The sequence below is a fragment of the Scomber scombrus genome, chromosome 10, assembly GCF_963691925.1.
Source record: "Scomber scombrus chromosome 10, fScoSco1.1, whole genome shotgun sequence".
Taxonomy (NCBI): domain Eukaryota; kingdom Metazoa; phylum Chordata; class Actinopteri; order Scombriformes; family Scombridae; genus Scomber; species Scomber scombrus.
Genome location: NC_084979.1, coordinates 29,776,200 through 29,800,976, shown reverse-complemented (window position 1 = coordinate 29,800,976; position 24,777 = coordinate 29,776,200). Strand labels below are relative to the sequence as shown.

General features: G+C 40.4%; 1 protein-coding gene across 1 annotated transcript in view; it reads right to left on the bottom strand.

The window, feature by feature from the left end:
• The window catches only part of srms (src-related kinase lacking C-terminal regulatory tyrosine and N-terminal myristylation sites), a 43,794-nt gene extending 19,414 nt beyond the window's left edge, over positions 1-24,380 (bottom strand). Inside the window, 5 exon segments of the mRNA XM_062427492.1 lie at positions 1,722-1,888; positions 14,746-14,867; positions 23,997-24,055; positions 24,057-24,248; positions 24,282-24,380. Of these exon segments, the coding sequence (XP_062283476.1) occupies positions 1,722-1,888; positions 14,746-14,867; positions 23,997-24,055; positions 24,057-24,248; positions 24,282-24,380 (639 nt within the window).
• Positions 24,381-24,777: the final 397 nt, after the last annotated feature.

Sequence of the window (24,777 nt, the reverse complement as noted above, 5' to 3'; positions counted from 1 at the left end):
ATAGTATGTTCAGGTACATTTGGGTTTGTATATAATGTTCTTGTGTGTGTGTGTCTGTACTCCTGACAACACACAACAGGAAACTAATATAAATATATAGCACATATACATGTATTATATATTTACACACACTGTACTGTACATAAACATGGTGTTTGCATATATTATGAAGCATGTGCTGATGTTGTACTTCTATCTTTGTGAGGACCGAGTCAAACATTTAAAGCGAGAACGTTTTTGGAAAGTGAGATTTTGTAATTATGAGGTTTAGTTTAACCCTTACGTACATGTTCAGGGTCTAATTTGACCCGTTTTTTTTACAGCTTAGAGAAGAAAAAAAACACCTAAAACTTTTTTCTTTTAGCCAGAAATTTGATGCTTTATCTTCATGCGACCCAGATTATACAAAAACGGAAATATTTCAACTTTTTTTAGTGTATTTTTGTGCAGCTGATGATTGATTTGACTCATATTTATTCTAAAATTGAAAAAAAACCACCATTTAATACTGTTAATTCACATTTAATATAACTCATTGAAAGCGTGTGACTGTAAATACTTTTTCTCCAATCGACAAAAAGAGTAAAAACTAAAAAGCTTCGTTAAGGATTAACCACTAATTTATTAATGACTGATGAGGTGTTCAAGTCTGAAATGATGCATAGGAGATAATTATGAGGGAATACTCTGAAATGCCTGAATATTAACAGTATTTAAGGGTTAAACGTGCATTAATTCATTCATTGTTTAGCCACTAGGGGGCAGTGGAATAAGCTGTAAATACAACACTGACATGAACCAACGTTAGCTTTTATTTTGAGTCGTGTTTCTGGCCATCTGACAACTTTAAAGCTGCAGTGTGATGCTTTTGTCTCCCCCTTCTGGCAGCGAGTGTAATTACACAAACACTGTCAACACATGCTTACATCACAGACTCCTGCAGTTGCCTCCTCCGTCGCTATGGTTGCAGCTCTTAAACGGTGGATGAATAGTTTTGAGCGTCACACAACCCAACGAAATGACTCATTTCACTATCAGAATTTGATCCATTCAGTCTGATAACATTGAGAAAGTCTGTTAACTCGTTATCGAGCCCTCGACAAGCTCCAGCTGCTTGATAACGAGTTAATAATTAGACTCAGGTATGTTAGAGTGGAGAGAAAACCTAAAACATGCAGGGGAGTAACTCTACAGGAGAAGGGTTGGAGACCACTGCTATAGAAGACACATGATTTAATTATTTTATCCCCATTTCAGGTAGCAGAGAGCTAACTGGACATTAGTCGGCTCAGTCAGCAGAAGTCTCAGCACAGGGACGTCAAACCCAGATTAACTCCATTTATTTAAGTCCTGTTCATTCTCACGTTCAGGTGTGCTTTGCTCTTCAACTCTATTATCCCTAAGAGGACATTTTTATCAGCTCCTAAATGCTCCACTATGTTCACCAGCTAGTCATTAACTGTGTCTGCCTGCAGTTTGATGCAGAGCAGAAAGTGAACAGTGGACTTTTTTACTGAAAACGGCTTAAAAGTAGGTTGATATGAGCTGTAAGAAGAACCCAACCTGTGCAATAGGCCATAAAACCAAAACAATGAGCTGAGAGACAATAAAACTACAATAAAAACCTGGTGATGATTAACTCAGCTTTAACGTCAGTTTGTCATCGAGTCCTCACAACAATAGAAGTAAAAAACGTTTGTTTCTGTGCGTGTGCGTCCTACCTGCTGTGCACACGGCTCCTCCAGCGGCACTCCCAGGCTGCGAGGATTCTTCTGGTAGTACGAGATCAGCTCTCCCAGCGTGGCGAAGGAGACTTTATCCGACACGAAGTACGCACCGATGGAGGAGCGCTGGATCCTGAAGTGGTAAACCTTCCCCTCGCTCCGAGCTGTCAGAGAGAGGAGAGACAAAGGAGAGTTATCGTGGTCATATGTTGTACGAACAGTCACACTCACTCACTTAAACTCTTAATTATTCCCCTTTAGGCCGAAATAAACCATCTGGGACTCATTTATCGACTTCTTGTACATCAAAATCGGATCATTTCACCCTCAAACAAGACTGTAAATGATTCTCACGTCTTTTATCACTGACCATCCTTCTTCCTTCAGGCTCTGCAGATCATTTTTTATTCATTTTATGACACAATAAAACTGCTTGTAACTATATGAGGGGTTTAGTTACAGAGCTCGGGCTGCATAAAGCACCATGTTTCACTTTTTTTAAACAACTTTATTTTCCACCTTTTTTGCACGAAAGTAGATATTTACCTTCAAGCTTGCATGTCAGTCAACATCCGATATATTTCATTTATTTGTTGCACTCTTATTGAATTGCACAGGTATAGAAAAAAGATGTGATTCATAAATAAAAAATACAATTCTCTTGCACACATCCATGACTGAAAAAGATGAAAAAGAAAAGAAGACTATACGTGACACTCACAATAATTTACTATCAGCTAAGAAAAGCTATTATTTTTTTTTATCAACTTCATATCATCCAGTTGTTCTTCATATATTTTCTTGAGCTGAAATATATTTGCACAATCCTTTATATCATTCTCTGGATAATAACACATCACTGAAACACACATCAGCTTTAACCTTTGTGTCGTCCTCCCGGGTCAAATTGACCCGTCTGTTTTGACTCTTCCTTCTTCCCTCCCTCCTTCTCTCTTTCTTTCCTCCCCCCTAGCTTCCTTCCTTCCTTCCTTCCTTCCTTCCTCCCTCCCTTCCTCTTTTCCTTTCTCCCTCCCTCCCTCCCTCCCGCTTTCTCTCTTTCTTTCCTCCCTCCTTTTTTCCTTCCTTCCTCCTTTCCTCCCTCCTTTCCTTCCTTCCTCCTTTCCTCCCTCCTTTCCTTCTTCCTCCCTTCCTCCTTTCCTTCCTCCTTCCTTCCTTCCTTCCTTCCTTCCTCCCTCTTTTCCTTCCTTCCTTCCTTACTTCCTCCCTCTTTTCCTTCCTTCTTCCTCCCTTCCTTACTTCCTCCCTCTTTTCCTTCCTTCCTCCTTTCCTTCTTCCTCCCTTACTCCCTCCCTCCTTTCCTTCCTTCTTCCTTCCTTCCTTCCTCCCTCTTTTCCTTCCTTACTTCCTCCCACTTTTACTTCTTCTTCCTCCCTTCCTTACTTCCTCCCTCTTTTCCTTCCTTGTTCCTTTCTTCCATCTCCCTTCCTTCCTTCCTTGACTCGAGGACAACAGGAGGGTTAAAGAGATAAGATAAGATAAGTCTTTATTGTCATTGTGCTGTCAGCTAAACAATGGAAGTGGGAGAGCTGCAACTGACAATGCATTACAGATAAAAACATATTTTAAAAAAGCAAAGAATAAAATATAACTCTATATAACAGAACATATGCAGGTAAATAATAATAAAATAAGATTAGTGTGGCTGTAAATACAGTACTGTGCACCACTATTAGATTTGTTGTTTTAATAATGCTATAATGACCACATATATAATTATTTCTCAGTGTCTTTATTAGTATACAACTTAATAAAGGAAATGTGTATGCAAGTTATTATTACATATATTATTAATATATATATTAATACATATTGTGGTCATTTATTTAAACCATTCATATATAGAAAATGATGCAAAATGTTATCAATCAGCAGCTTCTGTGCACAATAATCTGGTATAAAACAGATAATATTGTTGAAATTAGATTGTTTATTATAGTAAAGTTATATATATTATATTTATAGGTTATTATGCAATAGTTTTACTGGTCCGGCCCACTTGACATCAAACTGGGCTGTTTGTGACCCTGGAACTAAAATGAGTTTGACAGCCTGTCATATATAATCTACTCTATGCTCTACTGTATATATATATATATATATAAGTGTTAAAAAAAAGAAAATACATCTTTAAAAACAGCTTCTATAAGCTAAAGTGGCAAATATGTAGTGACCTCCCCTTACACTTGAACCTGACTCTCTGAAACCTAAATGGAATTAAATCCTAATTAATATCATCGCTAACATCTGTATTTATCCTGCTGTTTCATGTTAAAATGATTGCTGTGAAAAAGGTGAATTACACCAGGTTTGAGCATTATATACACACATGTTGTTGGAAGCTTGCTAATATGTATAAAGAACAACTTTAAATCTTAAATCTTTCCATTCAAAATGAATATATTTTCAACCTGATAAACAGTCTGTTAGACTCTTTAAACTCTTATCATATCACATCAAGCATCTCAAAACCCATAATTAAAAACGTATAACTGCACTATATTAGACGCTGCTTTGTAAAGAAGGAAGGGATAAACTGCTAAAAATGATTTGAAGTATTTTAAGACCAATTTAAGAAGTGCCAGGTACATCGGATTTAAAACAATACCGACACATCCGTTTATCTCTAACTGATGTGTGCAGCATGTAGGATGATTGATTTTTTTTATTTTAATGGATATTTTTCTTTTTTTCTTTGCATTGAGGACTGTGTGCCAGAGCCTTGAAGGCAGGCGCTGAAAGAGATGATTCATGGTGGGATGGATGTGTATCCTCTAAGATTTGGCTCGTCATTGCTTTAACTCTTTTATCCCACTGACAGGATGACGAGGGTTGTTTACGGCCTGATGTTTCGCTGCCAAGTTTGACTGCAGAGATGCTGAATGATAGATCTGATGTTTTTTTTTTTTTTTTTTTACATAACACTAGTGGAGCAGAAGATAAACAGGAAGTGACAGTCAGGACGTTGGCTTTCTGTATCAGAATAACTTGAAAGATGCTAAAATAATTATGCACATAATAAAATAGGTAGTAGTAGTAGTAGTGCAGCTTTATTTAATTATGCTCCAAAATGATGAAATACTAAGAGATGTGAGCTCTGAGAACATTTTTAAAGGACAACTTAAAATATATTTATTTAATCGGGCTTTTAATTAGTGTCATTTTTACTTATTTCTTTTAAATAAATGTCTAATTTTATCATTTTTTATTTGTATATTTGCTGTTTAATTGTACTGTATTTTTATTTCTCTCTTTAAATCACTTTGAGCTTCATCCCTTGTATGAAAGCTGCTCTATATAAAAAAGTGTATCATTATTACTATTATTATTTATTATTTCATTATTGCTATGAATATTTTTATTATCATCGTCATCATTATTATATTATTATTTTATTTCATTACAATCATTATTTTTATTACTATTTTAATAATTTTTTGTTATTTTTATTATTTTATTTGTATTATTTAATTATTATTACTACTACTATTTTTATTTTCTTACTATTATTATATTTATATTTATTAAAATTATTTTTTATTATTTTTGTTTTGTTTTATTATTAAAATCATCATCATCACACAATAGTCTGCAACATCCAAACTCACATGCATGTAGAAACACTAAATACAAACATATTATTGCAAAATGAAGATGTGCGTTGGTTTGTTTGTAAAAAGGAATGAAATGTTTGTAACTGTGCCGTTTAACAGAGTAAATGAAGACAGACACACACACACACACACCACACACACCACACACACCACACACACCACACACACCACACACACCACACACACCACACACACCACACACACACACACACACACACACACAGCTGATGATGCTAATTTCAGGAAGACCAGCTCAGTGAAATTCAACATCTAACTGCAGTATTTTTCCCCGTGGGACAGAAAGGACCTTGAAGAAAAGAGAAGAGGGAGGGATGGAGGGAGGAAGGAGGGAAGAAGGAGGGATGGAGGAGGGATGGAGGAGGGAATAGATAGGTAGGAGGAAGGAGGTCGATTAAGGGAGAAAACGAGACGACAGCACGCGAGACGCAGAAGAATTTAAAGCCAGAGGACGAAAACAAAATGAGGGGCGAAAAAAAAAAAGGATAAAGTCATGAGGGACAGAGAGAGAAAGAAAGAGAGAATGAAAGAAGAAAAGCTGGAGGGGAGTCGAGGAGAGCGATAACAAGAGGCTTTAAAGTCACAAATCACTCGTATCTCGCAGCGCCACATCTAGTGATACCACGGAGGTCCATTAGAGGAATTGGCTGTGAGCTCATTCAGTGTGAAAGTGAAGCCTGATAAAAGAGCAACTGGCTTCAAATGTAGGTTACTATAGGACACGCAAAGATTTACCAGTCTCTAAAAACACACGAGGATCAGAGCTGGAGAGGAGTCAAACATCTGAACTGTGAGCTGGATAATTAGCTGCAGCCTGGAGACTCATTTATGACGTTTTAACATCATTTCTAGACATTATTATTAACTCTGATAGAAGCTCAGCTGTGTGTTCAAGTCGGTTTTTTTTTCAACATGCTAAATTTACAGACACTCAGGTTTTGACTTTAAATGTATAAGGGTCAATGACGTATAAGGATTTACAACAACTCAATTTTAGAATAATAAAAACAAGCATATCTAATGCAGTAGTTCAAACATTCAGACTGTTGTGTACCTGAAGATCCATATTATACATTTGAAATTAAGTGATTTTAGTGGGTTTTTCAAGATTAAATGGCACTGGCCTTAAAAAAAGTCATGTGGTGCGACCATGATTCATCTTGAAATATCTTATATAAATAAAAGATCATCATTTACAAAAAAATTTAAAAAATGCAAATACTTTGTTTCCAAACACTTTATATTACTGAAAACTTGTAAAAAAAGATGTGAAGCGTGTTAAGTAAATTAATTTATTTCGAGATGAATCATGGTCGCACCACATGACTTTTTTTAAGGCCAGTGCCAATTAATCTTGAAAAACCCACTAAAATCACTTTCAAATGTATAATATGAATTTTCAGGTACACAACATTCTGAATGTTTGAACTACTGCATTAGATATGCTTGTTTTTATTATTCTAACATTGAGTTGTTGTAAATCCTTATACGTCATTGACCCATAAACCTATAAAAAAAAGTGTAGAGCTGCAACAATTAGTAGATTAATTGATAAATTGCCAAGTGCTAAATTACTTGTTAGACTAGTTTCCACACACTTATTCTTTGGCTTTTTGTATTTTTGGAAAGGAAAGACAGACAAAAGGAAGGAGGGAAGAAAGGTAGGAAGGATAGACAGAAGGAAGGAAGGAAGGAAGGAAGGGAGAAAGGAAGGAGGAAGGACAGATGGAAGGAAGAAAGGTAGGAAGGATAGACAGAAGGGAGAAAGGAAAGAAGGAAGGAATAACGAACAGACAGACAGAAGGAAGGAGAGAAGGAAAGAAGAAAGGAAAAAAGGAAGGTAGGAAAGACAGATTGAAGGAAGGAAAAGAAGACAGGAAGGAAAGTGGGCCGGATTGCACCCCTGCTCTAAACTAATACACACACACACACACACACACACACACACACACACACACACACACACACACACACACACACACACACACACACACACACACACACACACACACACACACACACACAAACACACACAAACACACACACACACACACACACACACTCACACACACAAGGAGCAATTGGAGGTTAATATGGGACATTTGAACTTGAGGACGCTGACATCAAACCGCTGACCCTTCCTATTAGTGGACGAGCTTCTCTTCCTCCTGCAGCCGCCAACATAACAAAAACCTAAAGCACAATATCTCTGATTCTAGTTCAACCAGGACCTTTCTCTCTCTTCTCCTCCTTTTCTACACACAACTGTCACATAAACTCCATAGTTAAAACAGATAAAGAGTGGCTCTAAAACATGGCGGGAATTCAGATGGAAGAATTTAATTTGTTGTTTTTTTTATCACAATAAACAATTATAAGGTAATGGGGTGGGCAAAATATTAATAACTCCACCCACTACGACCTTTCTCACAACGTCAACAAACACTAAATATGTATAAGCTTCGTATTAGTTTAATTTATGGCAGAGCTGTTGACATCTGACTGCACAGGTGAATGTAAATCTCTTTGATACCTGTGAAAGATAAACTCCGCACTCACGAGGTCAAAAGAGGAAATGACTGAATTAACCTCTACAACATCTATTTCAATTAGATCTCATGAATAATCTGCCTAGATTCATGATTAACCCTCCTGTTATCGAGTCAAGGAAGGAAAGGAGGGAGGAAGGAAGGAAGGAGGGAAGGAAGGAAAGGAGGAAGGAAGGAAAGGAGGGAAGGAAGGAGGGAAGGAAGGAAAGGAGGGAGGAAGTAAGGAAGGAAGGAAGGAAAGGAGGGAGGAAGGAAGGAGGGAAGGAAAGAAGGAAAGAAGAAGGAAGGAAAGTAGGAAGGGAGGAAGAAGGAAGGAAGGAATGAGGGAAGGGAGGGAGGAAGGGAGGAAGAAGGAAGGAAAGGAGGGAGGAAGGAAGGAAGGAAGGGAGGATGGAAAGAAGAAGGACGGAAAGTAGGAAGGAAGGAAGGAAGGAGGGAAGGAAGGAAGAAGGAAGGAAAGGAAGGAGGAAGGAAGGAGGGAAGGGAGGAAGGAAGAAATGAAAGGAGGGAGGAAGGAAAGGAGGAAAGGAAAGAAGGAAGGAAGGAAGGAGGGAAGGAAGGAAAGGAGGGAGGAAGGAAGGAAGGAGGGAAGGAAGGAAAGGAGGGAGGAAGGAAGGAAGGAAGGAAAGGAGGGAGGAAGGAAGGAGGGAAGGAAAGAAGGAAAGAAGAAGGAAGGAAAGTAGGAAGGGAGGAAGAAGGAAGGAAGGAAGGAGGGAAGGGAGGGAGGGAAGGAAGGAAGGAAGGGAGGGAGGAAGAAGGAAGGAAAGGAGGGAGGAAAGAAGGAGGGAAGGGAGGAAGGAAGAAATGAAAGGAGGGAGGAAGGAAAGGAGGAAAGGAAAGAAGGAAGGAAGGTAGGAGGGAAGGAAGGAAAGAAGGACAGAGGAAAGAAGGAAGGAAGGAAGGAGGGAAGGAGGAAAGGAAAGAAGGAGGGAGGGAGGAAGTACAGACGGAAGGAAGGAAGAGAGGAAAGAAGGAACAGTCTGTTGCATCTGACTGCACAGGTGAATGTAAATCTCTTGATACCTGTGAAAGATAAACTCCGCACTCACGAGGTCAAAAGAGGAAATGACTGAATTAACCTCTACGACATCTATTTCAATTAGATCTCATGAATAATAATGCCAAGATAAGCCTCAACTATTAGTTTCTGTTACTTAATCCTGTCACAATAATTGTCAATTTATAGTACATTAATGTAATTATCAGCATCATCATGTCTATATATGGACGTATCCCCTCCTTTACATTATTAAACTACTATATTATCATTATATCAGTGGTATAAAATGATCTTATTGTAACAGATCGATTCTTTACTCCATTTCTTTTCCTAACATTTCCTTCTTATGACCATCAGTTTCCAGCACAGCTAAGTACAAATATCAGTTTATGCATTTATGATTAACCCTCCTGTTGCCTTCGAGTCAAGGAAGGAAGGGAGGTAGAAGGAAGGAAGGAAGGAAGGAAAGGAGGTAGAAGGAAGGAAGGAAGGGAGGGAGGAAGGAAAGAAGAAGGAAGGAAAGTAGGGAGGAAGGAAGGAAGGGAGGAAGAAGGAAGGGAGGGAAGGAAGGAAGGGAGGGAAGGAACGGAGGGAGGGAGGAAGGAAGGAGGGAAGGAAGGAAGGGAGGGAGGAAGAAGGAAGGAAAGGAGGGAGGAAAGAAGAAGGAAGGAAAGTAGGAAGGGAGGAAGAAGGAAGGAAAGGAGGGAGGAAGGAAGGAGGGAAGGAAGGGAGGGAGGAAGAAGAGAAGGAAAGGAGGGAGGAAGGAAGGAGGGAAGGAAGGAAGGGAGGGAGGAAGAAGGAAGGAAAGGAGGGAGGAAAGAAGAAGGAAGGAAAGTAGGAAGGGAGGAAGAAGGAAGGAAAGGAGGGAGGAAGGAAGGAGGGAAGGAAGGAAGGGAGGGAGGAAGAAGGAAGGAAAGGAGGGAGGAAGGAAGGAGGGAAGGAAGGGAGGGAGGGCGGGAGGAAGAAGGAAGAAAAGGAGGGAGGAAGGAAGGAGGGAAGGGAGGGAGAAATGAAAGGAGGGAGGAAGGAAGGGAGGAAAGGAAAGAAGGAAGGAAGGAAGGTAGGAGGGAAGGAAGGAAAGAAGGACAGAGGAAAGAAGGAAGGAAGGAGGGAGGGAGGAAGTACAGACGGAAGGAAGGAAGAGATGAAAGAAGGAACAGTCAAAACAGACGGGGTCAATTTGACCCGGGAGGACGACACAAAGGTTAAATAATTATTCATCCCGTCCATAAAATAACAATAATATTGTTTATTGCGATTATTTCTGAGACAATATATGGTCCAATAAAAGTAGTTATAGTGACAGATCCAGCTGTTACTCTTCATGATTCACATTAATGTTTGCAGACATGGATACAAAGAGAGACAAACCCTCCGGCTCCATTAGTCTCATGTCACTCATTATTTCACTAAAGTAAATACAAAGTAAACATGTGACATTATGAGTTACGCCCTTAACCCTCCTGTTGTCCTCAGGTCAAGGAAGGACAGGAGGATGGAAGGAAGGGAGTAGGATGGAAGGAAGGAAAAGAGGAAGGAAGTAAAGGAGTAAGGAGGGAAGAAGGAAGGAAGGAAGGAAGGAAAAGAGTAAGGGAGGAAAGAAGGAAGGAAGGGAGGAAAGGAGTAAGGAGGGAGGGCAGAAGGAAAAGAGGAAGGAAGTAAAGGAGTAAGGAGGGAGGGCAGAAGGAAAAGAGGAAGGAAGTAAAGGAGTAAATAAGGAAGGAAGGAAGGAGGGAAAGGAGTAAGGGAGGAAAGAAGGAAGGAAGTAAGAAAGGGAGGAAAGAAGGAAGGAAGGAATACGGAAGGAAGGAAGGAAGGAAGGAAGGAATGAAAAGAGTAAGGAGGGAGGGCGGAAGGAAAAGAGGAAGGAAATAAGGAGATAAGGAAAGGAGGAAGGAAAGAAGGAAAGGAGAGAGGGAGGAAGGGAGCAAAGAAAGAGGGAAGGAAGGAAGGAAGGAAAGAAGGAACAGCCAAAAGAGATGGGGTCAATTTGAAAACTGTGTGAGGTTAAATCAATAATCTTGGTTGTTATTATTTTTCTTTCAGGATGACATCATCTAAACACGTAAACTAACCAATCAGCTGGCTCCAATTCAAAAATCTTAAAAAACACAAATCGACTTTTTTTTCTCTTCTATTCAACATCGAGTCGTAACATTTTTAAGACTCTTATCAGCAGCTGCTGCCGTGGAAACCGCAGCCGCCAACATGGCTGCCTGAGGGCACGAGAGAAAAAATCGAAAGGCACGGAGATTAAGGCTGACAGCGGCTAGAGACCTTGAGAGACAGAAGGGCAGAGCGGCAGAGGGCGGAGGGGGTGATGGAGATGGATGGAGGACAAGGACGGATGAGGGGAAGGAGGGGAAGGAGGGGAAGGAGGGGAAGGAGGGGAAGAAGGGGAAGGAGGGGAAGAAGGATTCTCTCTCTGAATGTGGTACAACGACAGAGAGAGCTCTACACACACACTGCTGCAGCTTCACAACGGGAGCATTTAGAAGAAGAAAAATCAGAGCTAATAAATTTTAAAAAACGAGCCAATTAAGGAATCGATCATTCACCGAATTCACAACACAAAGAAACACAGAATAAAAGTGAATATAGAAACTTTGTTCTGTGTAAATTATACAAAACAAAGCCGACATTTACACTGAAAAATTACAAACATGCTGCTCAGCTGTTGAAAAATGAACAAAGAATATTTTTTTGAGTCTGAATGTGTGACTCAGTTATTAGAAAATGCTCTTTATGTTTGAGTCTTTTTGTGTTGTAACTAGGGCTGGGACTCGATTTAAAAAAAATTAATCTAATTAATTAGGGGCTTTGTAATTAATTAATCGAAATTAATCGCATTTTAATCGCATATAAATATTTGACCTGAGACCAGTGAGAAGTAATTTTGTTCACATGGATATTTAGTATCATTGAATAATGACTGAATACATAAGCTTAAGCAACACAAATTGTGTTTATTTTTGTTCAAGTCCAACAGACCAGTGCAATTTTTGCCATTAAGTGTAGCAATAGCATATTTAGAAATATAGTACATTTCAGAAATTCAGGTAGCCTATAGGTAGGTAGACCTTCAGTAAACTATAATACTACTTACTAATTTAAGTAAAACACAATACTTTCAAGTACATTCAGAACATTGGAAAACCTGACTATTAGAAAACATCTCTCTGTTCTTCAGAGGCCATAATTTAAAAACAGCTGGTTTAAAAAAATTAAATTAATTTCAGTCCAACTCTCTCAATAACCTTGGCCAAAACAATAAGGAGTTCAACATAAAGTGCCAGTTGCACCAACAACATAATACATAGTTCAACATAAAGTGAAACTCATCCAGTGATAAACGTTCAGCGGTGCAAAAATAAGTGCGATTAAAATGCGTCAATTTTTTTAATGCGTTAATTATTGTGTAATTAATTAATCTTAATTAATGCGTTAACGTCCCGGCCCTAGTTGTAACCCATTTTATTTCTGTTTCTTTATGTTGTGATCATGCTTTTCAAACGTGTCTTAATCTGCATGTATTTTATTCATGTGAATCAATTTCTAATGAACGCTGCTAATGAATATATCAGTGTGGTGTTCACTGCTTGTTTCTGAACTCACTTGTTAGTGCACAAAACACTGTTGTCGTGTTTTTGTGCCTTGTAAGGTGTCCTTGAGTGCTTTGAAAGGCGCCTTTAAATATAATGCATTATTATTATAATTGTATCCACATTTAAAGTGCCCCCACATACCCATAATTCATTACAACTGGATCGTTTTGGACCTATTTGTTTCAGGTTGCTTTCTCACCACCAGAACAGCAGTTGGTGCGGATCAAGACTCTTTTTGGTCGTCTAGGACCGATTCATTTGGTGCAGACCCGAGTGCGATTGTTGCATTCTGACCGCCACAAACAAACCAAAACAAGGGGTGAAAAGAACTATGGTTCGATTAAAATGCACTAAATGCTGTTGGGGTGAAAATATCTCTCTGGCTGTGTTCGAAACCGCATACTACATACTTCTATACTACACACTAAACGACCAGATAGTAAGCAGACCGTTTACACTGTAGTAAACTACACGATAACCCACAATGCATTGCGTCCCTACCCGAGCTGAAATCAGCAGGCTGAAGCTGATTTCATTTTAGCTTTAACTCTGTAAATATACCACTTTATCAACATTTCTAACCTTTTTAGGCGAGAAAGTAAAGTAGCCCTTTAGATCCACAATGTGACGCTAATCCGTCCAAATAACACCTGTTTAAAGTTTTGTTCCTGAGAATTCGGAGTTAGCCGTAGCGAGTAACGCACATCCGGTCATTTTCACAGAATAAAACACCCGTTACCTTTTATTATTAAGAAAACCATAACGATAGAATTGGTGCTTTTATTTTGAAAACAGGAAGCGAACATACCCTCGCTGTAGCTAACTAGAAACCACCGAGGTGGTGATTGTTGTTTGTATTTCGGGTTCTTTTTCAGAAGTTACGTTGCATCTTGGGTAATTTGAGTGTGAGTAGTCAGCTATTGATGCATACTCCGCATTCCTTCCTCCCTTCCTTCTTTCCTTCCTCCATCCCTCTTTCTTCCTTCCTTCTGTCCTTCCTTCCTCCCTCCCTCCTTCTTTCCTTCCCTTCTTCCTTTCTTCTTTCCTCCCTCCCTCCTTCTCTCTTTCTTTCCTTCCTCTCTTTCCTGCCTTCCTTCTGTCCTTCCTTCCTCCCTCTATTCCTTTCTCCCTCCTTCCTTCCTTCTTTCCTCCATCCTTCCTTTCTCCCTTCCTTATTTCCGAGGTGGTGATCTGTGACGTTTGTATTTTGTTTTTTTTTCAGAAGTTACGTTGCATCTTGGGTAATTTGAGTATGAGGGGTCAGCTCTTGATGCATACTCCGCATTTCTGGAGAATCTAGTAAACCATCCAGGAACTTCTCGCATACTATAAATCGCATACTACGCAGTTGAAACACATTACATACTTCAAATGACGTCAGAGTTAGTACGAGTAGTAGGAAAGTAGGCGGTTTCCAACACAGCCTATGTCAGTGCCTTCATCACGGGCACCGGCAGGAGAATTTACCTATCACACGTGTTGTTTTGACAATAGGAGGTAACCGGAGCATATGGAGGAAATCCATGCATGTACGAGGATAACATGCAAACTCCACACAGAAAGGCCCCAGCTGGGCATCGAACCTAAGACCTTCTAGCTGTGAGGCAACACTGAGCCACCGAGCTCTCCACATATGTAGAAATACTTCATACAAGTCGACAGTCGGGGCTTCAACCTGCACTGAAACCTTCATTTGTGATGGTTTATTTACATTCATTGGATCTGATTCAGTGTCAAACATGTAGAGATGTATTAGAGAAGTTAATATTCTGAGTACAAAACAAGAGATAGTAGTGAAATCCTTAAAGAGACAGGAGCTAAAACGGCTTGTTTCCGACAGAGGCTGAACTGAAGGGCTGAATAAAGGACCAGTACAAGATTAATAAGGAGTTTTTTTTAAATGGAAATCATGCAAATATATTCCAGTAGAGCCTCAAATTAAAAATATAGGGCTGTAAATGTGCAGAATGTCACATTTTAATAAGAGAATCTTGCAAATCTTAAATGTAAAGTTTGAGAAACTGTTTTAACAACTTGTTTAAGACGCTGCTCTTGTTCACTTCCTGTAAATATCTTTGGGCGAGACACTAAAAAAAAAACGGATCAAACAAAAGAATAAATGATACGAGTCTCTGGAGAGAAAGACGGAGCGATGAAAGGAAAGATAAGGATCACGAGGGCGTTGTTGTTGTTGTTGTTGTTGTTGGTGGTGCTTACCGGAGATGGTGTACTCGTCACTGTGACTCTCACTGATGCGAACCAGGAAGGAGCCATCTTTGTTTTGGGACGCCAGCAGCAGCTTCTCCGCTTTCACACGGTTAATGTTTCCATAGTACCACCTACACACACACACACACACACACACACACACACACACACACACACACACACACACACACACACACACACACACACACACACACACACACACACACACACACACACACACACACACACACACACACACACACACACACACACACACACACACACACAGAGGGATAAATGAATTAATGATCAGACAGTGTGTGAAGGAATGAAACGCAGACAGGAAGAAGAAGAAGAAACGTGCTGAGAGCTGACACGCAACAATCCTGCAAACACAAACATCTGTGTGTGTTTACTCTCACATATCACATGGCATAGATCACATTTTGCACATTGCAAGCTGACAGTCGCAGAGTGAAGAAGGTAAACGTTACAGTTTACAACAACAGGTCCGGTCAGTTTGAACAGCAGTGAGTTAAAGAAGCTGTTTGAACTTATAACCTCCTATAAGCTTTAATGCATCTAATATTCATTGTTTTATCACATCAGCTATAAAATAAATGCAATAAAAACACCATTTATAGATTTTTTTTTAATGTCCAGTATGTTGTTATGGATTGGGATTCAAACTGAAGCCCTGAAACTCAACATACTGTTAATTAGGTGATATAATATTTACCTCCATATTGATATTGTAGCAATAGTGTAGAGATGACTGTTGGTGCTTTCACAAAATATTTACACAATGAGATTTTTGATAAATAATCTTCAGTAATGTGGATATAATGACTAAATGCTAGAAAAGTATTTTAAGTTCTGAAAATTACATAATTTTACTGTAATTCAGCCTTAAAAACAAGGAAAAACAACACTTATTTCATATCACTATGTCACGATATCCAGACTCTAAGACAATATCGATATAATATCGTTATATTGCTCAACTCTACTGTCAATGTACAGCAGCACCAAAACATGAACGGACCAACCAACATCTTATAGCCCTGTCACTATAACTACTTTTATTGGACGATATATTGTTTCAGAAATAATCGGGATAAATGATATTATTGTCATTTGAAGATCATTTTATACCCACTGATATAATGATAATATAATAGTATAATAATGCAAAGGGAGGATGAATGGAGGACACTACTCACTTAGCCAATGTGACATGAATAGCCTCTTAGCTGCTAATGTGAAGTGTGGCAATACTGAGGTCAAAGGTCATGTCCATGAATCATACGATAAGTCCATATATAGATATGATGATGATAATAATTACGTTATTGTACGATAAGTCGATAATTATTGTGACAGGCCTATCCATAGTATCAAAACAGTTGTCCTTTCCTCCCTCCTTTCCTTCCTTCTTCTTCTCCTCCCTCCTTTCGTTCCGTCTTCCTCCCTTCCTTCCTCCTTTCCTTCTCTCCTTCCTTCCTCCCTCCTTTCCTTCCCTCCTTCCTTCCTCCCTCCTTTCCTTCCTTCTTCCTCCCTCCTTTCGTTCCGTCTTCCTCCCTTCCTTCCTCCTTTCCTTCTCTCCTTCCTTCCTCCCTCCTTTCCTTCCCCCCTCCTTTCCTTCCTTCTTCCTCCCTCCTTTCGTTCCGTCTTCCTCCCTCCTTTCCTTCCTCCCTTCCCTCCTCCTTTCCTTCTTCCTCCCTTCCTCCCTCCTTTACTTCCTTCCTTCCACCTTTCCTTCTTTCTTCCTCCCTTCCTTCCTCCCTTCCGTCCTTCTTCCTCCTTTCCTTCCTTCTTCCTCCCTCCTTTCGTTCCGTCTTCCTCCCTTCTTTCCTTCCTCCCTTCCCTCCTCCTTTCCTTCCTCCCTCCACCTTTCCTTCTTTCTTCCTCCCTTCCTTCCTCCCTTCCTTCTTTCCTTCCCTCCTTACTTCCTTCTTCCACCCTTCCTACCTCCTTTCCATCATTACAGAAACATCTACTCTCACTGATTAAATCAATAATGATCACTGGTAGCAGAGCACCCTTAATAATGACACAGCAAACTCTAAAAACTCCTGTTGTAAACTATCTTTACTGGGTATATCAACTCATTTAGTCATTAAACACAAACAGAATCACACAGAAACATTTATCCTGATAATGATATAAAGTCTTGAGACTGAGTGTAGTTGAGTCTTTAAGAGTCACAGTGCTGTTCAGTCGTACCTGTTTGCTCAGATATGAGAAGCTAACCTGTATTTACTTTAAATTATCAGCAGGGCGGGTCCGCTCTCTGTGACGCTCCGGTTTCACTGAAACTACCGACGAGCTGCTTCTCAAGAACTAAAAGACTTAAAGTGACAATGCAAAGAAACTGATGATACAGTTTAAAGATACAGTCACTATTAACTCATTACTGATCATCTGCTGTGGGATTATTATACTGTAGGAGAACAATTTAGGAAGCAACTAAGGCTTATTTCCAACTTCCATTTATTTATACAAGATATTCTTAATGAAATCTGAACATTTGAGCAGCTGACACTTGATAATAATCAGAGTTTTGCTTGTAAAAGGACAATAATAAGGATAAAAAGATCATAAATATTACACTGTAGATGTAAATGTTGTAAATTTGGATAAATTACAACACTCCTTTCCTTCCTTCTTCCTTCCTCCCTTCCTTCTTTCCTCTGTCCTTCCTTCCTCCCTTCCTCTTTTCCTTTCTCCCTCCTCCCTTCTAACTTCCTTCTTTCCTCCATCCTTCCTTCCTTCTTCCCTTCCTTCTTTCCTCTGTCCTTCTTTCCTTCCTTCCTTCCTCCCTTCCTCTTTTCCTTTCTCCCTCCCTCCCTCCCTCCCTTCTTTCCTCCTTCCTTCCTTCCTTCCTTTCCTTTCCTTACAATCATGACTGTAACTGAAGATTATTTCCATTAACGATGAATCTGATGATGATTTTTGTTTTCAATTTGTTTTGTTATATTTTATCAATAAAATGTCAGAAAATAGTCCGATATGACCTTTATAATTATTATTATTAGCCAGTCAGATTATTTAATCCTCACATTTAAGAAGATGGCACCAGATATTATTCATCATTTCACTTGTAAAGATGATATTTAGGATAGGACTAACATCCATTAATTGATTGTTTCAGCTGTTGTTTCAATGTCAGACTAGAAGGAAAAATACTATAAAATACTATAAAATACTATAAAATGTACCTTTAATCCAGCAACACATTAACATTATAGGAAACTATGAACCTACACTATTTATTTCTTATATAAAACAACCAGGATGAACAATGTTTGATCAGAGCTGTAATTATGCAACAGAACGGAGATAAACTGAGCTTCATGGTTTAATACGTCTGTTAAGGACTGTTCCTTCCTTCCTTCCTTCCGTCTGTCCTTCTTCCCTCCCTCCTCCTCTCTTTCTTTCCTCCCTTCCCCTTTCTTCCTTCCTTCTGTCCTTCCTCCCTCCTTCCTTCCCTCCCTCCTTCTCCCTCTCTTTCTTCCCCCTACCTTCTTTCCTTCCTTCCTCTTTTCCTTTCTCCCTCCCTCCTACCTTCCTCCCTTTCCTGCCTCCCTTCCTTTCCTTTCCTTTCCTCCCTCCCTTCCTTCGTTCCTTCCTTCCTCCCTCCCTTCCTTGGCTCGAGGACAGGAGGGTATAAGGGAGACAACTGGAAATAAGCTTTTAATTTTAGTGTTTTGCATCCCTGATAATTGAACATGAGGACTGCGCTTTATGTCTTAATTACTGTCCAATCACTCCTTCTTTCCATTTATCTAATTCCACATGTCTGCTCCTTCTTGTTTCATTACAGCATCAGACAAAAACCAGGACATTCACATTACTTCTACTTTCCCCTTAAAAAGATTATAGAGATCTTAAAATAGAAGAGAGTTATCTGACAGCTGCCTTCAGGCTCATAAAATGATCATGAAGAGCAAAGAAGCTGAAATCTGACCAGCGTAAACTCACCACTGTCACAAACACAACTGGATTATTTTAAGAAGAAACTGCTGGTTTGATCTGTTTGGTTTGTTGTAAAAAAAAAAAAAAAAAAAAAAAAAAAAAAAAAGAAGAAAATAGCACAAATGTGTCTCAGTTTTAACCCTTTAATTTAAAAATGCTGGAACACACGACAAATCTTTAAGGCTGCAACTAATCTGTAAGGAAAAGGAAGGAAAGGAGGAAGGAAGGGAGGAAGACGGAACGAAAGGAGGGAAGAAGGAGGGAGGAAAGGGAGGGAGGAAAGGAGGGAGGAAGGAAGGAGGGAAGGAAATAAGGAAGGACAGAGAAAGAAGGAAGGGAGGAAGGAAGAAGGAAGGAAAGGAGGGAGGAAGGGAGGAAGACGGAACGAAAGGAGGAGGAAGAAGGAAGGAAAGGAGGGAGGAAAGGAGGGAGGAAGGAAGGAGAGAAGGAAAGAAGGAAGGACAGAGGAAAGAAGGAAGGACAGAGGAAAGAAGGAAGGAAAGGAGGGAGGAAAGGGAGGAAGAATGAAGTAAGGAGGGAAGGAAAGAAGGAAGGGAGGAAGGAAGGGAGGAGAAAGAAGGAAAGGTGGAAGGAAGGAAGGAAAGGAGGGAGGAAGGAAGGAAGGAAAGGAGGGAGGAAAGGAGGGGAGGAAGGAAGGAGGGAAGGAAATAAGGAAGGACAGGAAAGAAGGAAGGGAAGAAGGAAGGAAAGGAGGGAGGAAGGGAGGAAGAAGGAAGTAAGGAGGGAAGGAAAGAAGGAAGGGGAGGAAGGAAGGGAGGAAGAAAGAAGGAAAGGTGGAAGGAAGGAAGGAAAGGAGGGAGGAAGAAGGAAGGAAAGGAGGGAAGAAGGAAAGAGGGAACGAAAGAAGGAAGGGATGAAGGACAGACGGAAGGAAGAAAGGGGGATGGAGGAAGGAAAGGAAGGAAGGAAAGAAAGGATAGAACGGAGGGAGGGAATTTGTGTTCAAATGTCTTATTTTGTCCTGATAAACCAAAAGATGACACTAAAGTTTAAAAATCATCACATTTAAGAAGCTGCACCACCAATTTTTTTGCACTTTTCCTTTAAAAAAAAAACCTAAAATGAACCAGTGTTACTCGTTGTTTCTCTACTTTTCTCTGAATTAGGGTCAAACATCATCGCTATGTTCGGTTCCCGCGGTGTGTTCGAGGACCGTGGGACATGCAGAGTCAGTGTCCGCTCAGACGGTGAAGTCAGGCTGGGACAGAGCTTTGGCTGAAACCTTCCTTCCTCCCTCCCTCCCTCCTTCCTTTCCTTCCTCCTTCCCTCCCACCTTCTTTCCTCTGTCCTTCTTTCCTTCCTTCCTTCCTTCCTCCTTTCATTTCTCCCTCTCTCTTTCCTCCCTTCCTTCTTTCCTTCCTCCATCCCCCTTTCTTTCTTCCTTCCTTCTTCTGTCCTTCCTTCCTCCCTTCCTCCTTCTTTCCTACCCTCCTTCCTTCCCTCCCCCTTTCTTTCTTCCCCCCTACCTTCTTTCCTGTCCTTCTTTCCTTCCTTCCTCTTTTCCTTTCTCCCTCCCTCTTTCTTTCCTCCCTCCCTCCTTCCTTCCTTCCTCCATCCTACCTTCCTTCCATCCTTCCTTTCCTAAAATGAACCAGTGTTACTCTACTTTTCTCTGAATTAGGGTCAAACATCATCGCTATGTTCAGTTCCTGCGGTGTGTTCGAGGACCGTGGGGACATGCAGAGTCAGTGTCCGCTCAGACGGTGAAGTCAGGGCTGGGACTGAGAGAGCTTTGGCTGAAACATGATGATCTCCTGCAGGCTGGATGAATAATGGAGGTTCTGCAGCTGCAGGGCGGCGAACACATGCAGGCACTCGGCCACTTTTAGCTCCGGTCGGTCTGAGCAGCAGCAGATAAGGTTTCATGTTGTTTCACGTCCAAAGATTTGGGTTAAAGTTTGTTTTGACAGCAAAGACGAAGACTTTCATCACTGTGCACCCAGAGCTGCTGAAGGCTCTAAAAAGGGAGCTAGGAATACGTGTTGGTTTCTACTTCTTATGTTTATAATTGGGGATAAAATTTCATCATAGTTTTCACTGCAGACTCATTAATAGTTTGTTAAATGTCCAAAAGCAGTTAAAAATATCCATTAAAAAGGATCCAAAAATGACCATATTTACATTTTTAACTAATGCAATAATTTAAATAGTCTGATGTTAGCTTCTCAAATGTGAGGATTTGATGCTTTTCTTTGTCATATGTGAAGAAAACTCAATATTTTTGGGTGTGAGACTATCAGTTGGACAAAATAAGACATCTGAAGACGTCAACTTGGCCTCTTGGAAATGATGATTTCTGACATTTTCCAGAGGAAACGGCACTAAAGAGGAAAAAATAATGATGACAGTAATCAGCTGCGACTGATGATCGTTCAACAGCAGTTATCTTCTCAATTAATCTAGTTTGGGTTTTTTAAAAATGTCAACAAATAGTAAAGAAAATGCCTGTTTCAAGTTCTCAGAGTTCATGGTGATGATTTAAAATGTTGTTTTTGTTTGACCATCAGTTCAAAACAGGAAGATATTCAGCTTTTAACCCTCCTGTTGTCCTCAACGGGTCAAATTGACCCCATCTCTTTTGACTGTTCCTTCTTTCCTTCCTTCCTCCCTCTTTAATTTTTCATTCATTCTTCCCCTCTTTCTTTGCTCCCTCCTCCTTCCATACTTCTTTCCCCCCCTTCCTTCCTCCCTGGAATGTCTAATGCTTTAATTAGTTTAGTATATAACCCTCCTGTTGTCCTCGAGTCAAGGAAGGAAGGGAGGAAGGAGGGAGGAAGGAAGGAGGGAAGGAAATGAGGGAGGAAGGAAGGAGGGAAGGAAAGAAAGAAGGGAGGAAGGATGGGGGAAAGAAGGATGGAAGGGAGGAAGAAAGAAGGAAAGGAGGAAGGAAGGGAGGATGACGGATGGAAAGGAGGAGGAAGGGAGGAAGAAGGAAGGAAAGGAGGGAGGAAGGAAGGAAGGAGGGAAGGAAAGGATGGAGGAAGGAAGGAAGGAAGGAAAGAAAGAGAGAAGGAGGGAGGGAAGACAGAAGGAACAGTCAAAACAGACGGGGTCAATTTGACCCGGGAGGACGACACAAAGGTTAATTAGTCTTAGTACTAATTACTCATTTACAAGCACCTTCTTTCTTTCTTTTTTACTCAGTGTATGATTTCAGTTTCATCGCCCAGATACCAATGACTTTCTGAATGAATTCTTACTCAAACTCAAGTTATGACACATGAAATCACATCTCATCTTAGCATTGAGCCTTTTCAGGTGTGTTTTCTATGACTCCACCAGCTGAGAATGAAACTGATCTTATCAAAATCCAACAATGTCTCCACAGCAGCAGCAGCAGCAGGGAGGTCAAAACTCAGCCAGCTGTCAGCTTTCATCTCCAGGATGTCTCAGTGTCCTTTCAACTACATTTCCAGCATATTTCTTCCTCTAAATATCACAAAGAAACTTGATTTATTATTCTTATTTATTTTTTTAAATCTCCTGTGGTTAATAATTTAGCTACCTGTCACACAACTCACACATCAGCCTGTGTGTTTATATTCACTCTAACCAATCAATTATACGACTAATCCTTTCAGCTTTCAGAACATGACATTTGCATGAAATGTCACACAAATGTGCCAATTCTGCACGATTTATTACAGAAAATTCAGCTTTTTACTATAAAATGTCTTCAGGAGGACAATCAAAAGCCAAGTTAAGACCATAGACTGTATATAAAATGGACATCCGTGACGTCACCCATTGGTTTGTGGACTGCTGCTCGGAAGCCAATAGTATCGGATCTGGGCAGCGCCATCTTGAAAATTTCCGGTGCATGCTGGGTAAAATAAAAACAGGGATTCTACTTATATGGGCATCAGGAGGAGCATGAGGCGCCCTCCTGAACCTGTGAACCAATCAACCTGTCAATCACGACGTAGCCACGCCCTAATGCATACCCTGCTTTATCGTCACATATAAAATCAGGGAGGCCAAAATGTCCCAAATGAACATCATACTGCATTGAAGAAGGCTTTAAACTAGCGATTGAGACCATAAACACATTTTGAAAACGTTTACTGAGGTTAGAAATCAAGTGAGAAGTTGGTGAATTCTCCATTGACTTGTATAGAGACGGAAGTCCTTTTGACACCAAAACGGTCGCCCCCTGGTGGCCTTTTGATAGAATGCAGTTTTAAGTTACTTCCGCGTTGGCATCATTTCAGAGGACCGGAACTCCCCGCCTGGTTAAGACACATAAAATCACCTCACATCACTTGGCCCATAAGATTTTTTTGTAATCTAGTCTTTGCACTGAGCTTTTCAGGTGGTTTTCTGTGACTCGGCCAGTTGTCAACTTTCATTTCCAGGATGTCTCAGTTTCCTTTCAACTGCATTTCCAGCATATTTCTTCCTCTCAAATAATCTCACAAAGAAACTTGATTTATTATTCTTATTATTCACATCAGCCTGTGTGTTTATATTCACTCTAACCAATCAATTATCCGACTAATCCTTTCAGCTTTCAGAAACATGACATTTGCATGAAATGTCACTAAAATGTGCCAATTCTGCACGATTTATTACAGAAAATTCAGCTTTTTACGATCAAATGTCCTTCAGGAGGACAATCAAAAGCCAAGTTAAGACACATGAAATCACATCACTTGTCCAATGAGATTTTTTTTTTCTGTGACTCCACCAGCAAAACTCGGCCAGTTGTCAACTTTCATCTCCAGGATGTCTCAGTGTCCTTTCAACTGCATTTCCAGCATATTTCTTGCTCTCAAATAATCTCACAAAGAAACTTGATTTATTATTCTTATTTTTTTTTTAATCTCATGTGGTTAATAATTTAGCTACCTGTCACATAACTCACACATCAGCCAATTCTGCACCTCGGAGAACCAGAAGCAAAGAATACCAACCAAAAAATACAAGATTTATTACAGAAAATTCAGCTTTTAGAATCAAATTTCTTTAGGAGGACATTCAAAAGCCAAGTTAAGACACATGAAATCACCTCACATCACTATTTTTCATCTCCTGTGGTGAATAATTTAGCAACCTGTCACATAACTCACACCTCAGCTTGTCTATTTATATTTTGTTTGTGTTTTATTTTTATCTTCTGTTTTTTTGATGCAGCAGCAGATTTAAAAGCAGCTCCTACATCAGCACTATTAAACCCCACCTGGGAGAGAAGGATCAGGTGACATTAATACAGTCACTGAGGTCAGATGATGTGTATTGTTTTGGTTTGAACTGACACCTACTTGTGTTTGGCAAACTCGTCCTGCAGCAGAGCCACGTAGTTGGCCGGGACCAGTCCAGACTTCCAGAGACCCGGTCAGCTTTTTGGCCAGCACGTACTCCCCTCTCTTCTCTATCACCGACAGCTTGTCTCCCTCTTTCACACCGTTCAGCTCGTCGTCGCTGCGGGCCTCGAAGTCAAACAGAGCCGCGTAAAGCTGCACCGGACGCTTTTTGGGAGAGGGCACGCGGATGTCTCCAGACACGGTGCGTATCTCTGCGGTTTGCACGGCCGGGTTGGCGATGACATGGTTGTTGTTGGGCACGTTTGGGTATCTGAAGTCCGGCCATACCCAGTTCCAGAGCCGGTGTAGACATGGCATACAGGACCGACAGCAACTCTCCATCCCGGGGACATGAAGGAGCTCTTTATTTGAATTAATTAACACCGATTAAAATAAATAAAAAAACGACGCGGAGATCAACCTTTTCTACAGCCTGCAGTCACCTGGCGTTCAGTCCTCCGGTGTGCCTCTCTCCCTCGGGCTGGAAACATAATGCACCGACAGCAATAGTTGGGTAGATTATCCGGAGGAACCGGTTTTTTCTGTTGAGATCACGCATTCAAGTCGGATCGGTTCCCTGCTGCAAACACTCGGCGCTGCGACCCAAAATGAACCGAGTGTGTGTGCATGTTTCCCCCCGTGCAAAAAGAAATGTTAATCCATTGTAATCTGGTGTGAACGAGAAAGAGAGAGCGCGAGAGAGAGAAGGGGGGGAATAATGCTGCTGCAGCTGTTGGTG